Genomic DNA, 16,963 nt, shown 5'->3' on the forward strand with positions numbered 1-16,963 from the left:
CGATGCCGTGCTACAGTACTTATGCTTGATTCATCTCCATCCTTGGGCATCACTATTATCAGGTTCCTCTTGCAGCTATTAGTAGTTAACGTTGTAATTTTTTTTGGGCATATGATTTTGTTGTGATAATTCAGAATCAGTTTTTGGCATTACTGTTCTCATTGTAAACCATTTGTCTTAGCAAACTCATAGCAACATTGTACATGAGAATGAATTCAATAAAGGAGATACATGTTGCATACCATTTGTTTGACGAAATGTCCATCTAATAGCATATATGATTAGCATAATAGTTGTATGTCAATTGTTTGTCAAAATGTCAGTTGGTTGTAGGTATGCATTTCATATCTAGTTTCCATTTATATGCATTGAAAATATCAAAAGAACTGCACTTGCATATTAGTTCATTGTAAGAGGCATTGTAATATTATTTGTGAACATTCTAAATTTCTTAACATTGAAAAGCAACAATACAAGTATTTGACAGTATTCCTTAAGCTAAAATCAGTTAGTTTGGGCAAGGGATACTACATTGGTATCAAAGCTAAATCCTACCATCCTGAGGGTTTAGCAATCACAAGCCACCAATCCTACCATCCTGAGGGTTTAGCAATCACAAGCCACCCAGGGTTGGCTCTCACAAATTTTTCACTATCAGGCGAGCTTTGTTTGACAGGGAACAAGATTTTATCAGGCAGCCAAACACCATGGGTGACAGGCAAAAGCGTAGCCCACCAAGAGACAATAAGAATGAGGATTAGGAAACAAGGAAATTTTTCAGAGCAATGGTTACAGGACAAGAGTGAATGGCTCAAGCTTTGCAGGCACTCACCACCATGGTTGAGCGCATGAACCCATAGGACAAACGAAATTTGGAACAAGGGGATAACAAAAGTGCAATGGGATCACCTAGAACTCTTTCCAGAACAACAGCCAAGCCCACATGTCCTACTTTTGTTAGAGAGGAACCAGTATAGGAACCAACAAAGGAAGTTGAGGATGAGACATTTCCAGATATCCTTATGGCTGCAAATGATGAATGGGAAATATTGGCACCGCAAATTCAAGAGAGGATGACCTTTGAACGCTTTGTAAATCAAAGGAGAGAACATTACAGGTCACTCAAATAGGATAGGAGGCCTAGGAGTCAAAATAGTGAGCTAAAGGGGGCTACAAGCAAGCTTACTATACCTACATTTGATGGGAGTGGTAAGATAACAGCTCAAGCTTGGATTCATAAGCTTGACACATTCTTGGCACTGAGGCCAATGATAAAGATTGAAGCTATCAAATATGCCACTTTGCATTTGGAGGGAGTAGCACATGATTGGGGGTACCATGGTATAGTAACACTTCAGCATAATCAGGTGACAGAGTACCAGGACTTCGTGGATAAGTTGGTTGAAAAATTTGACAAGAAAGATCCAGAGGTTTACTTTCGGGAATCAGCACAACGGAAACAAACAGGCAACTTGGAGTATTTCATTGGTGAATTTCAGCGGTTGGCAATCATGGTGCCAATCATTTTAGATTGTAGATTGATAATTCTTTTCATTGAGGACCTATCCGAACCACTGAGAGGTTGGATAAAGGCATTTGATCTCATTTCTTTACAGGAAGCTATGAAAAAGGCAAGAAGTATGGAACATGCAGTCCCAAAAAACAAATTTCAGTCCAAAGGAGCATCTTCTAGTAAGGATAACAAACCATTTTATAAAAAAACAGAGGACTGATTTTTAAAATGATTCTAAAGATAAAACTCCAGCACCTTTTGACAAGGAAATGTTAAATGATTTGAGGAAGAAAAAATTATGTTTCTACTGTAAGGGACTCTATGATTCAAACCATGACTGCCCTCTTAGACCAAAGGGCAAAGCTAACAAAATTATGTGGGCATACTATGAGGAATTAGAATCGGATAATTCAGACCAGCAATCTGATATAGAGGAAATAGATGGTGAAAAAAAGGAAAACAAGGCTGAAAACTTGTCAAAAATGGAGTCCACAGATGGTGAAGGAGATGGGCAACTTAGGGAAGCTCGTCTCACTAGTATTAAGCAGGAAGGATCATTTCGAATGAGAGGAGTACTTGCTGGACAACGAGTTATAACTTTGGTTGATACCGACACCACTCATAATTTCACTGATGCTAGGTTGGTGGAGAAGCGTGGCATACAAACAAAGGAGTTTGGGGAAATTAGAGTGAGGGTAGTTGATGGCTATGTCCTCAATTGTGATCGTAAGATCACTAGACTCCCTTTGGAAGTTAATAATTATGTCTTTAAGGCAGATTTCTATGTTGTGCCTATGGGAGATACAGATATAGTCCTTGGGATGAGTTGGTTGCATGATATTGGTGAGTTCACTCTTAATCTCAAGGAGATGGAGATGAGGTTTAAAGTGAATGGGAAGACATAGATTCTTAAGGTAATCAGGGACAATGATTTCAGAATGTTCTCTTTCCAAAGGATGGCTAGATTGATTCGACATGATCAGGTAGAGTGGGCAGCAAAGTCCATGTTAATGCCATCACAGGAGAGACAGCAAAAAACTGAAAATCCTCCTGATATTCAGGAGCTTAGAGTTAAACACTCTAAGGTGTTCAGTGACATTCCACCAGGTAGACCACCAGACAGAGGTATTGAGCACATCATTGAGTTAGAGGAGGGGGCTAAGCCCATCATGATTACACCTTACAGGCATCCGAAGAGGTTGAAAAATGAAATTGAAAAAACCATAAAGGAGTTACTTGCTATGGGCCACATTAGACCAAGTAAGTCTCCTTTCACTTCTTCAGTGGTGTTGGTAAAGAAGAAGGATGGGGCATTGAGGATGTGCATTGATTACAGGGTACTTAATAAGAAGACAATTAAAAACAGGCACCCCATTCCCATGATCAAAGAGTTGATAGATGAGCTTCATGGAGCTTGCTTCTTCTCAAAGATAGATTTGAGATCAGATTATCACTAGATCAGAGTTAGAGAGCAGGTCAGCAAGAAGACAGCCTTTAGATGTCATTGTGGCCATTTTGAGTTTGTAGTTATGCCATTTGGGCTAACTAATGCACCTGCTGCTTTCAGACAACAATGAATAAGGTTTTCCATCCTGATTTGAAAAAAAATTTACTTGTCTTCTTCGATGATATCTTGGTGTACAGTAGATCTTGGGAGGAGCACTTGGTTCACCTTGACACGGTGCTAGATATATTGCACAAAGAATCCTTGTATGCAAAGGAATCGAAATATGATTTGGGTATGACAGAGTTGTTGTATTTGGGTCACATCATCAATGCAGAAGGCATATGCATGGATCTTGAAAAGATTTGTGCCATTGTGGAGTGGCCTTCACCGGTAAACCTTACACAGTTAAGGGGCTTTCTGGGATTATGTGGTTTCTACAGGAGGTTTGTGGATGGATATTGCAGGCATGTAGCACCCTTGACAGATTTGATGAGAAAGGGAGCTTTCTTATAAACTCCTAAGGCACAGGAGTGTTTTGAGAAATTTAAGGAGTTGATGACTTCCTGTCTAGTGTAAACACTACCAGATTTTAGCAAACCTTTTGAGCTACACTGTGATGCTTCCGGAGAGGGCATTGGAGCGGTGCTTATGTAGGAAAAGCACCCTATTGCTTATGAGAGCAGGAAATTAAAAGGGCCAGAGTGGAGCTTCAACATATATGATAAGGAGATGTTAACCATTATGCATGCTTTGGCTAAATTCAAGCAAATATTTAGTAGGTAGCAAATTTTGTATCAAAATTGACCATAATAGCCTAAAACACTTTTTGGGGCAGCGAAATCTCAATGATAGGCAGCAGAGGTGGGTGAGCAAGTTACAGTCCTATGACTTTGATATTAAATATTTTAAGGGGACACAAAATGCAGTTGCTGATGCTTTATCACGTAGGCCCCATTTGAGCTTATTGATGAACATATCAGAGGATTGGAAACACTTGATTCTTGCAAAGTATGCAAAGGATGTGTGGATAGCCGGATTTATAGATGGAACTATTCAGGGCAGCAGATACACCCTTGTAATTAAGCTCATCATTTACAAAGGGCGAATGTTTTTGGTCCCAGGCTCAATAGTGAGGAGGATGATTCTAAAATCTTTTCATGATTCACCTATGGTAGGACATCCCGATTCCTACAAGACATGCCGGCAAATTACAGAGTGCTTCACATGGAAAGGGCTCAAAGCAGAAGTACTTCAGTATGTTAGGGAGTATCCCACTTGCCAGCAGAATAAGCAGGGACACTCCTATCCAACCAATTTACTTCAACCACTTCTGATTCGTGATAGGAATTGGGAGTGTTTATCTATGGACTTCATCAAAGGACTATCTAGAGCCCAAGGTAGGGACTGCCTTTATGTGGTTGTGGATCGCCTTACGAAGTTTGCACACTTCTTTCCGATCACTGCTACATACACTACTACACAGGTGGCAGAGTTGTTCTTCAAGGAGATATTCAAATTACATGGCTTACCTCAGAGCATTGTGAGTGACAGAGATAGCAGGTTTATAAGTCACTTTTGACAAGAACTATTCAAGTTGTGTGCGACAGAGCTCGCTCTGAGTACCAGCTACCACCCTCAGACAGAGATAGTGAATAAATGGGTGGAGGGATATCTTAGAAATTATATAGCAGGGCAACAAAAGGCATGGGTAAAGTGGATTTATCTCTGTGAATATTGCTATAATAGCACTTATCACATGTCTATTCAGATGTCACCCTTTACAGCCCTATATGGGTATGAGGCACCCAATTTTATGGATCTACTTTTGAGTGATAGTAGAGTGCCCAGTGCAAGTGATTTGTTATAGGAGAGTCAAAACATTGTTAAGACTCTCAAGGATAATATTACCAAGGCACAAAATTAGCAGAAGCAGTATGCAGACTACAAGAGGACTAAGCGAACTTTTGAGGTTGGAGATATGGTGTATCTTATGTTGCAGCCTTAAAGTCAATCCACTCTCAAGAAGATTGGTGCCGAGAAACTTAAGCCACAATACTATGATCCATTTAGGATTATCAGGAAAGTGGGAGAGGTGGCTTATGAGTTAGACTTGCCAGCGGAGAGCAAGGTGCACAATGTTTTTCATGTGTCACGCCTCAAGAAGACGCTAGGACATCATATTGTTCCTTTTACAGTGCTTCCACCCTTGAATGATGAGGGAAAATTGGTATTGGTGCCAGAGGCTATCATTGATTTCAAGGAAAGAAACTTGAGGTGGCGTACTATAAGGGAGTATTTGGTGAAATGGAAGGCCCTGCAGGTAGAGGATGCGACATGGGAGAATGAGGAGATTTTGTACCATCCGGACTTGAAGTTGCTTGAGGACAAGAAATTTCAGAGAGGACGAACTGTAATGTCCCTATCTTTTTAGCTACTCAATGGAGTTCTTAGCCTTTACATTCTTCGAAGGCTAAGTGAAGAAATAAGGAGAAATTGATTAAATTAATTTCTTATAAAGTCATTAAAAAAATAAAATTAAAATTAAAAGGTGACTTTATTAATTTAATTTTCTAGAAGCACAATTAATTATTGTATTGCAAGGAAGAAGCTTCTAGAGAGTGCATTTTCTAGAAATACAATCAATTATTGTATTGGAAAGGGGGAAGCTTATAGAGAATGCAATTAAATAATATTTTATTTCCTTCTAGAAGGGTGAAGGAAAAGAATAAATAGAGGTGAGAGTTTCATTATTAATCATCCGATTATTGTGAATTGCATTTGATATAAAATTGAGAGAAGAAACTAAGGTTTCCGATTTCAGTCGGCCATTAGAGAACATCAACTCTTCAGTGTTGCAACCATTTGAGGTGGTGAAATATCCATTGAATTTGGTATTCAGGAGAGCTTCAATTCAGGAGTTCTATTTGTGCTTAAATTGGAGCATACATTTATTGTTGGCTGCTATAGTACGCAAGAACGATGTCGCGCTACAGTACTTATGTTTGATTCATCTCCATCCTTGGGCATCACTATTATCAGGTTCCTCTTGCAGCTATTAGTAGTTAAAGTTGTAATTTTTTTTGGGCATATGATTTTGCTGTGATAATTCAGAATCAGTTTTTGGCATTACTATAGTCATTATTGTAAGCCATTTGTCTTGGCAAACTCATAGCAACATTGTACATGAAAATGAATTCAATAAAGGAGATACATGTTGCATACCATTTGTTTGACGAAATGTCCATCTAATAGCATATATGATCAGCATAATAATTGTATGTCAATTGCTTGTCAAAATGTCAGTTAGCTGTAGGTATGCATTTCATATCTAGTTTCCATGTATATACATTGAAAATATCAAAAGAACTGCACATATTAGTTCATTGTAAGAGGCATTGTAATATCATTTGCGAACATTCTAAATTTCTTAGCATTGAAAGGCAGCAATACAAGTGTTTGACAATATTCCTTGAGCTAAAATCAGTCAGTTTGGGCAAGGGATACTACACATATCATGAAATAGTTACCTGGAGAAGCTAAGTAGCTCTTGTTTCAATTGAATCCTTGAATTTGAAGAGTTTCCACAAACACCTAGGGTGCTTCCAGCTTTAGATACTGCATGTCGTTGCTTTGCATTTCTGGCCAAACGGTAGAGTGCATCTCGGATATAAATTCTATTCCTGAGACTTAGCTGCTTCCACCAAAATACTTGGATTAGAATTATTATTTTCATCTCTTCTTAAATTTAGTACCAAAACCCAATCATTATTTGCAGTAAACAAATATATTTGCTCTTTAAGAATAGAACCAGCTGGTGGGTTTAAGTGCAGACCTGCATTATTACAACTTTGAGCGCATTCAGGATTACAGCCTCTATGGTTTCTTCATCCACTGAATCATTCGCAACTGTTATATAGGTTCCTCCAGCTCCAGAATGTTGACTTCGTGGTACCTGCAAATCAAGCATAATCTAAATTTAAAAAACATCCTACACTTGTCGAAACCCGGATTCACATTATAGCAAGCTCCTTCACACACATAGAAATCATTATGCATAAACTTTTTTAGTCACTATACTTGAGCTATTGATCTGGATGAGGAATATATATTTACTTTAAAATAATCTACACAGAATATCTACATAGCATTGAGACTATCAACTAGATAGCCCATGCCTGTCAAACACATAAAAGTGGATAATCAGAGAGCAAGCATGTTTTGTTTTTTGTTTCAATATGATTCCATCACAAACATATCTGTTACGACAGATGAGAATTACCTGGTATGTGTCAGCAATATGATCTTCCAAGGACAAGGAATCTCCATTTCTAATGCTCTCCAGTTCTGATTGTAAACAACTGTACTCCTGTTTATCATCCTCTTTCAGATGGCATGTAAATCAGCTGCTGTAATAGTTGAGAGCACATGCATAACGACCAGAGAGGGCTGCTAGATGCTGCTAATTATTTAATTTCAAAATTGCTACTGTTTTGTTCAGATCCACAACGAGTACACCGTATTAATCTTTGTCGAACTAAACAGAATATAATATGGGACATTAAAAAAAATCCTTTACAGAAAACCTTAGTTTATATTCTTTTAATAACGTGTATTTATGCATCATTCATTTATATAAATTTAGGGCAGATATATCAAAAATCTAAATGGACTTGGCTATCCTCTACCGTTGCCCATTGCTCTCATTCATTATAATCATGTTGCACACCACCTACAGACATGGTCTAGCAGAAGAAACTTCATCTGAAAATATATTTCCCCTCAAGAAGAAATCTAATAGTAAAAGAGCTACCATGAAAATTCTATGGTTAACCAACAGTTGATACACCCAAGTAACCATCATTTCCAGAAATGGAGGGTTTTCACATATATTAGAATTTACATCCAAGAGTAAGGCTCAATTTTCAGTAATTTTCTCAGCCCCTTCATCTCTGTGATTTAAATGCTATATTTGTTTCAGGATGCAGGAGATAAGTATGATATTGTGGCATATTACTGGATACTAGGTAAGGTAGAAGAAAGTTATCATCTGTTGACAAATGCATGTTAAAGGATAAATTGGGTTCACAAGCTTGGGAGAACTCCCAAGCATGGACATGAGGTTAAAACCCAAGAGTTGCAAATTCGAACAATTTGTACAGTGATATGGAAACAAATATTCTTATAGGCTTCCATAAGAAGGATCCCATATGCCTAGATGCTTATAGGCTTCCGTAAGAAGGATCTTGGCATCTAGCTTTCCTCCAACATTCAAAAATAACCTTTACCAATTTTAATATCACAGAGGGAAAAAAAGGTAGGTCAATCTAACAATATATTTTTGAAATAAAATCTCTCCCTATAAAAGGTATGAATGCTTAATATTTGGACTTGTGCCCCTAGAGGAAATCTGAACATCCTTACAAAATAGCTAGAGGTTTACTCCACAAATAAAAGTTGAATCCATCTAAAGAAAAAATTTCTCCCCAGAGCTGCAAAAGAAGATTCCTTGTTAAAATCAACTTGATAACTTTCTTGTGATAGGAAGCCAATCACAACCAACCAGTGATTCATAACTCGCCGGAGTTGTTCAAGTATTAACTACCCATGCGTTGAGTATGCTTGTGCAGGTTTTCATAGCCCACCACCATGACTTGTCAGGTCATGGGCTATGACCTGCATAGCTTGCAGAGCTAGCGGGTCATGCCATGACCTGCCAAATATGTGGCCTATCACTCGGCCAGAGGCAGTCAAGCATTGCCTTTAAAAAAACACTTTTTCCAATCTTTTTTTTAACAAATACTTTCTATTCTTTCCTAAAAGGCATTCTATTTGATTGGTATGAAAAGAAGAGAGGGAGAGTGAGAAAATAATGGGTGCATGAAACAAGTTTTAAATCGTAAAAAATATTTGTTTTTTCATTTTTTCAAGTCGTTGCCTAGTCATAGGTGAGTCATGAGTCGAGTCAACCTTCCCAAGTTATAGGCAAGTCCAAGTCATGGAACTATGCGACCAACATAGTTGTGTGCCAAAAAAAATTGCAGCTGTGTACTCAAACCAAATTAAGAACAAAAGGTAATGCTATCTAGCTTGACCAATCATATCCATCATAAAAGAAATATAAAAGAAAAGAAACAACTCATTACATATCAACATGGACCACGTCATTAATGACATCAAAAAAACACTAAATTAGAATGCAAACATAAAAATAGTATTACAATTACGAATTATATCACCATACTCATCAGCTCCTCCTTAACCAGGACCCCTAAATTTGTACACATAACAACCATAAATGTATTTGTGATGCAAATTCAATGAGGAGGTTTAAAGAAAGATCCTCAAGCTAACCATGTATAGAACATAACAATATTCCTCTTTAAAATATCTTCCAGCCACTGCATCAAATGATAATCATTACGATAAGACTATATTCTACTTGCATGCTTAATTCCCTCCTATCTATTGCCAAAGTGTCAACACACAAACAAATTTTGACTTAGAAGAATGTTGCTAGGAGGTTTAACCAATTTCCTAACATTGATAGCTCAAATGTTTTACTTATTTATGCACCAACTTCTCTTCAAGGTGTGTAATAGATGAAATGGTAGGCACTCCACCATTACATTGGGGATCAAGAGGGGATCCAGCAAGAGCCAGTAAGAAAGAAGGGAAAGAGCATGGGACCTCAACCTTGCAAGTCTGGAGACCTCTTTGTATTGATCCCAAGTATGTGTAGATAAGTATGGGTTTGATCTAAGAAAAGAAATATAAGATGTAGAGATAGAAATGCGTATATTGTAGAGATCAAAGAAAGAAGAAGGCCAAATGACTGATTTACTATTGATAGGAAACCCAAATTGACTTGATTTCTATTCTGATCCCCTAAAAACTGTGAAATCTGAACAAGATTGAAATTTGTTCCTACACTGGATAGGGACAACCTCAACCTTGACTTAGGGACAGGGACAACCTCGACCTTGGCCTAGACCAAAAACTGATGCCAAAATTCCTAGATCTGAACTCTGGACTGTCGAATCTACAACTGAACAGTCATTAAAACTACAGGGTCAAGGATAACCTCAGCTTCAACCCTAGAATATTGGAACTCAGAATAAATTACGGATCTGGGAATTCCGAAAGTGATCCTTGAATCTGTGCTTGAAATTGTACTCTAAATCTACACCTACACACAATGTTAACAAAGATTTTGACAAATTATGCTCTCAACAGATTTTGTATGGATTAATTTAAGAATTTGTGCAACCTTGTTATAATGATGTAATTGGTGAATAAAAATTGAGTTTTACAGTGTTGCAATGATTATTAATCCTGATAGGTTTTTAATTATTCATGTGCATTTTATACTTTGATAGATTTTATATAACATGATAACAGACTGGCTACTATCATTTGACAAGTGGTTGCAGGATCACCACAAGTTCCAAAGCAAGGGGAAAAGGTATTATCGGATAACTTTCAGCACATGTGTCTTTCCATCCCTTTTAAATGTAATCTCCATTATCATGAAGATCAAGAGTGAATCTCCCCATACCATGCAACCATTGCATACCCAAAACCAAATCAGTGTCTCCCATAGTCACCACATAGAAATCAGTTTTGAACTCATAAATGTTCCAGTGTAATCCTATAATCATTTTGTTACACTTGAGAGTGTAACCATCTGCTACTCTCACCCTTATACCTTTAAACTCATTGGTTTGAATCAAATGCTTCTCAACCAATCTAGCATCAATGAAATTATGTGTGGCAACAGTATCCAATAAAGTGATGAACCATTGACCAACTAGTACCCCATGCATCCTGAACAAGCCATCCTGTTTAATGCTAGTAAGACATGTCTCCTCAAGCTTAACATTTTTGTGTGCATCCACTTTCTGTAACCTTTCTGACTCATTTTAAGCCTTTTCCACATCAGATTCCTCGGGATAAGTTTTCTAGTCTGAATTTTCAGGTTTGGAATCTTCATAATATGCCCACATAACCCGGTTTGCTTTCCCCTCAGGCCTTAAGGGGCAATCATGATTTGCATCATAAGGACCTTTGGAGTAGAAATACAACTTTTTTTTCTGTAGATCATTAAGTGTTTCACTGTTAAATGGAACTATTGATTTCCCCTTTTGGTCCCCTTTGAAGTCTAATCTTTCTTTGTTCTTGGGAACAAACTTATCGTCTCTATGTGAAGAGAATCCTTTAGACTTAAACTTTTGTCTGAGGAACTGCAGGTTCCATACTTCTAGCCTTCTTCATTGCAGCGTGTAGTGTCACTTGGTCAAATCCCTTTACCCACCCTTTCAAGAGTTCCATTAGGCCTTAGTAAACAGTACAACAAGTCTCTGCCCTAAAATGTTGGTATCCATAACAGATAACTTCTGGAAATCATTGATAAAACTCTCTAAACTCCCAACCTATTTCAACTGGTCAAGATCTCTAAAATACGTCTCTAGAACCTTCTTATCAAAGCGATCAACCAATCCATCTACAAACTCCTAATAAGTGGTGATGTGATCATGTTGTAGTGTCAGCGTCCCATAATACCACCAGTCATGAGCTGCTCCCTCTAGATGCAATGTGGCATATTTGATGGCTTCTTCTTCCAACATGGGTTGAAGTGAAAGGAAAGTATCTAACTTGTGGATCAAAGATTGAGTTGTTACCTTGCCACAGTGATCAAAATAAGGTGATGTGATTTTTACTAGTGGCATGCTTCAAGTCTTTGTGTTGATTTCATTGTCTATGCCCCTGTCGAGACCTGTCGTACTTCATCCTCGGATTCACAAATCTATCAAAGTGCATCCATTGACGCACTTGTGGAGTCAATAATTCCAATCATCATTGGCTGCCATGATTACATCAACACCTGTTGGATCTTCAGCCTCTTCAACAGTCTTATCAATGTATGAGTCTCTCAAGAAAGCGTGCCAAGTAGGCCTATCTGTTGTCCATGAAGGGGCTCTCTACACTCTTCGTGATCCAGCTACACTCCATTCATCATCTTGATCTTGGAGGTGTCTTCTAGGCATATTTAACTATTGCAGAGCTACTGTGAGCTGATGTAATACCCTAGCTACCTGTTCTTGGCCAGCTCATAAATCTCTCAAAACCTCTCACCTCCCTGTCAAGATCTACATCCTCATTTCTTCTGTCATTCCTCTATGAAATTTAATCTAACCCTATCACCCATGTCTGCTAATGGTACCTCGTCAAGATGATTGTCTTCTTGCAAATTATCCTCTTGCTCCATTTTTCTACATGTGTAATCTCTGATGACTTTTCGTGTGAACCCTTGACCCTCCATGATGGTAGGAATAAGGCTTTGATACCAATGGAAGAACTCAACGGGTTTAAACTTCTAAAATTGGCAGTGCTTGTTTTTGTGATTTTTTGTGTTTTGAGAGGGTTTTACATAAAAAGCAAATGCATGAAATCATAGAAATACTGAATCTGAAAACTAGATAGTTATATGGAGCTAATTAAAATACATCATCTTTATCCATAACACAATGAAATCTTTTCAAACACATGCATACCCAGAAAAAGTGAAAAAACCACTACTATGCTTCAACTGGTAGAAAGCAGCTACAAAAATGACTGGAAGTTGCTGAAATCTGTAGCGTGAATGCCTGAGAATGCTGCCAAAGAATTCTCCCAAGTTTGGCACCCAGTTTTCCAGTAATTTATTGAGCCTTCCTTGTATGAAATCACACCCCAATACTAGACACCTCTTGCTGCTGTTGAAAGACAGCTAAAAAGCACTTCAGTCTGGGAATGGTGCCCATGTTCAGCAAATTGAAGAAATTTAATCCCTCTTCAGCTGGGCCCTTTAAAAATTGATTTTTTCTTCATAAACATTTTCCGAATGTGCACAATTCATTGATATATATATATATATATGTTCCCCTGAGTTTCCAGGACAAGGATGATAGGGGACAGCGAGACGGATTTTTGAGACAGCAAAAAAATTTGCCGATTATGGGGACAAGGGGGACAAGTGGACGTCAAACGGGGACTGTTATTAATATAGGGAAAATATAAAATATATAGGAAAATTTGCATATATCCATTACATTCATATGAAGACATGGATAAGCCATGCCATTTTAACCTCATAGAACCTTACACAAACAACATTTCAATAATCAAACTCAATACTCAATATGCTATAATACATTCATAATTTGGAATTATTGTTGATGTGCATGTCATATTAAAACAATAACATAAAAATTTGAAATATACCCAAGAACGTAATTTAGAATTCATTTTCAATAGGAACAACAACAATAACCCACCTTCCATATGAAACACACTACTATCATGTAATTCTAAAACTACACTTCCAATTCATTGTAAGTGGATTGATATTTATACAAAAAGATCCTCTATACAATTTTGATCATGATATAGGAATGTTAAAGTAAGACGGTATCCTAATGCAACTTCCAATATTCACCATATCTTCCACAAAGGACCCAAATCAACCCAAGACCAACCAAGCACTGGTGTATTGTCAAAAAAAGACATAAGGTTGCATGTTCTAGGTTTATAATGCACTTTTCAGACTTTCCCAGCACCTTGCAAATAGTCTGCTATATAATTTTGAGCATGTAGCGTGACTATAACAGCAATATTAATTCCATGATTCTTAATGTAATGTTATCAACAGAGGGTCCCAGATAGCAGGAATTAACTACCAAACAGTAATACACATGTTAAAGTGAACTTGGAAGGAGGGGCCCATTTTAAAATTAAAAAGGAAGATATCTTATAAGTGCTGATGTTGTCTACAAAATTGGGGATGCCCAGTCTTGGGGACTTCCAAGGCATCCCCAACTATCCCTGGGACGTACAACGGTCCCCAAAAAAATTCTCAAAGTCCCAAAGTTTTCGGGATGTTTCCTGGAAATTTTCATAAAAGGGGGATGGGGTGGAGACGTCCCCTACCCGTCCCCCCGTCTTGGGGACGTCCCCATTTCCAAAACTTGGCCTTTTTGGATGAGGACGTGTCCCCAGGGAACGTGGTAATACATATATTTGAATTTTACACGTCGTTTGTTCTAACAAACCCAAACAACCTAAACCCCAAAAGAAATTTAGCCAAACCAGTGAGCCAGATCCCAAACCAGCAACTTTGCTCTTACCATCGTTGTTTGTTTGTCAAAGAATTATTCATATTTAGCTATGCCTTGACATGCTTCTTGAATTAACAAACCTCTTGTGATTTGTTTCCAATAAACAAGCAGACCCTTGCCTCTATCTTTCAACAAAACCTCTTCAGCTCATAAAGTTAGTATTGTGCTTCCCTCCTTTAGAAATGTATAAAAATTTCATTTGGGAACCTTTATAAAATTAGTAAGACCTTAATGGTTCACACTTTGATGATGCAACAAGAAGAGATATTTAAACATTATACAAGATCACATTTAGTTTTTTTCATTAACTAGTTCATGGTATATGTTCACAGAAATAACTTCATAAATGACATTAAAAAAAATAGTAACCAGTTTTTCTTCCATTCATGGATGTTCCACATTACCCTGGACAAATATCTTGGTCGCAGTTCTAGGTGGCCCAATACATACATTTTTTAAGGAGACTTCAGATTTCAATGTTATTGGTGTTGACTTGGATTTCATTCCTAGAAAGGAGGTTTGAAAAGGAGATCCCACATCTGCATCAGCTGCAGTGCTTGGAAATAATGGATCCCTGCAAGTTTCAGCAAGTAGTATTTAACATTTAATAAAGTATATCGAATTTTTTGTTTACTTCATACTATTTTGGTCTTCTAAATTGTAGCATACTAAATATAATATGCTAGAAAAATTGCACCCTTCCCTACTGCCTGTGTGATATACTTGTAAATGACTACACAAATTAATTGTTTACAGTTTTATGTGTATCTTACTGAAATATCGAATCTACATCTTCCAGATTGCTCAGGTTGTTGATATTGTCCCAAGGATGCTCCAGAAAATCATAATCGCTGTCAAGAACATACTCTCCTTCAAAAAATCCATTTGTCTCTATTCCTTGGGAATTCGTCAATGGAAAGTGAGAGGATGAATTCATTATACTTGCAGTCTCATCATTACAAATTAATCCATCCATAGGCATTCTTGCACCTCCTACCAGTTTGTAGTCTAACATACCTTCCCCTGTTGGCAATGTTTTTGTCATGCTGCTTAAATGTACTGCCCTGGTCAAGGATGTCTGAAATTGGAAAATGGCATCTGAAATTGCATTAGCTTGACCAAAACAATCTGATTCTCCAGAAAAATCTTTGAGGAAAGCATTTGAAACATGAATAGGCTGTCCCTTGTTTACTTTGTTCTTTCTAGGTAGTCTCTTTCTGTTGTGTCCGCCATCTTCTGAGCCCCCATAATTTTCCAAGGTTTTCTTTGATTTATCATCAGCAGCTTCCCAAGTCATATGCGATGTGCCAAGAGGCTTAAGCACCAATTGATCATTGCAAGTCCCCATCAAATCCTCAGTGTCATCAATCTAGAAACAGAAATCATAAAACATAGTAAGTACTAGAAACTGATTACCTTATGATATTATTCCCTTCAATTATACCACAAAAACCTATTACCTTTATGACAAATCATAAAATTCAATCTGAAAAGAAAACAAAGCCGATACCCTTGACCTGGTATTGTGTATCAAAATTGTGAGATTTTCCACATCATTTGTCAATTCAACGAAGCATATCAGCCAAAGTTGCTAGATTTATCGCTTTCAAATTTGATCAACTCACATGATTTATATTTCTTATTCTGATTTTCATCTTCCTTGTATTTTTTTCATGCTACCAAATTTAGAATTGCAGTACATGAGCCTTGTGAGAGCAAGTAATTCACATTCAAACCATTCTTCATATATTTAGTTAAATTACCTTTTAAGGACATATTAACAAGCTAAACTATTGTGAAAGAGGAAATAAAACAGATATCTTTGTATAAACTTCAGTGGCAAATGGGCTTTGCTTTTGCCCAGAATCTAGCTTTACCCTAGTAACTCTTGTAAAGGACTACTGAAAACTGAAATGCCATTACCATTGGAAGTTTTGTTCTAGTAGTAAAGAACAGGAATTGGGAGGACCAGATCTCTTGTCATGTGAAAGTATAGTGCCTTCAGAATCCAATTTTGACTATTTGAGTAGGAGGATTGTGTTACAAAGTGCGGTTGTCATTGCACCAAAAAGATTGACCTAACAATACCTGATACAAACCATTAGACTTAAAGAATCCATAGGTGGTGGTTAGTCCCTTGATATGAATCCCAAGGGCGATGACCATTTGCCAACAAACTCCCCCTCAGCACTACCCAATGGGATTTGAACCCATAACCAAGCTCTAATGCCACTTGTTACAAGTGTGGCTTTCATTGCACCAAAGATCGACATGTCAAATGTCCAATACAACCACTACACTTATAAAATCTACAAGAGGTGGTCAGTCCCTTGTCACGAATCTTGGGGGGAGCTTTGACCATTTGCCAACACCAATTTGTTCTACTTGTTGAAGTCGAGAAGCAAAACAAATTTCAAGAAAGAGCTAATGGAGGTGAAAAGAGGCATTGACATGCATAGACATCAAGAAATGATAAACATGGCAGCCTGAGAATCCAGTTGAGTTCCTAGTGATATGGAATGATTTGGATAATCGCTAAGCAAAATTATTACAACAATCCTTGCAATTATTTGACCTTCTAAATGAATACTTTGCATGACATGGAAGTGAACATGTTGAGAGGAATGTTGCATATTAAAATATTAGGTAAGATAAAAAGTTTGACAAAATGAAGATTCCTAATGATATCACTTAAGCAAACTCTAAATGACTATAAAGGAGATATTGGCTCAACATGATTTCAAAATTTGCCAACGAAATAGAGAGGTTAAAGATGAACTATGAAAGGTATTTGAGCACTGCAAATGCACTAAATCAACCACTATAGAGCTAGATACCAACTATAGACAT

The 16,963-nt window shown here is 37.5% G+C and overlaps 1 protein-coding gene across 11 annotated transcripts in view; it reads right to left on the minus strand.

Annotated features, from left to right (window-relative positions):
* LOC149548354 (uncharacterized) overlaps nucleotides 1-16,963 on the minus strand; it is a 49,403-nt gene that overhangs the window by 13,041 nt on the left and 19,399 nt on the right. For 6 of the 11 annotated variants that reach the window (XM_089792426.1, XM_089792430.1, XM_089792432.1 and 3 more), the window contains 5 exons: nucleotides 14,887-15,482; nucleotides 14,564-14,687; nucleotides 7,240-7,326; nucleotides 6,793-6,912; nucleotides 6,488-6,651 (listed from right to left, as the gene is read on the minus strand). In XM_089792426.1, the coding sequence (XP_089648552.1) occupies nucleotides 6,488-6,651; nucleotides 6,793-6,912; nucleotides 7,240-7,326; nucleotides 14,564-14,687; nucleotides 14,887-15,461 (1,070 nt within the window). In that variant the 5' untranslated portion in view covers nucleotides 15,462-15,482. The remainder of the gene's footprint in view (nucleotides 1-6,487; nucleotides 6,652-6,792; nucleotides 6,913-7,239; nucleotides 7,327-14,563; nucleotides 14,688-14,886; nucleotides 15,483-16,963) is intronic. The other 5 variants (XM_089792433.1, XM_089792437.1, XM_089792436.1 and 2 more) reach the window with 1 other exon arrangement.

This window comes from Cupressus sempervirens, chromosome 7 (genome assembly GCF_028749045.1).
Source record: "Cupressus sempervirens isolate cs-2001-9-10 chromosome 7, ASM2874904v1, whole genome shotgun sequence".
Taxonomy (NCBI): domain Eukaryota; kingdom Viridiplantae; phylum Streptophyta; class Pinopsida; order Cupressales; family Cupressaceae; genus Cupressus; species Cupressus sempervirens.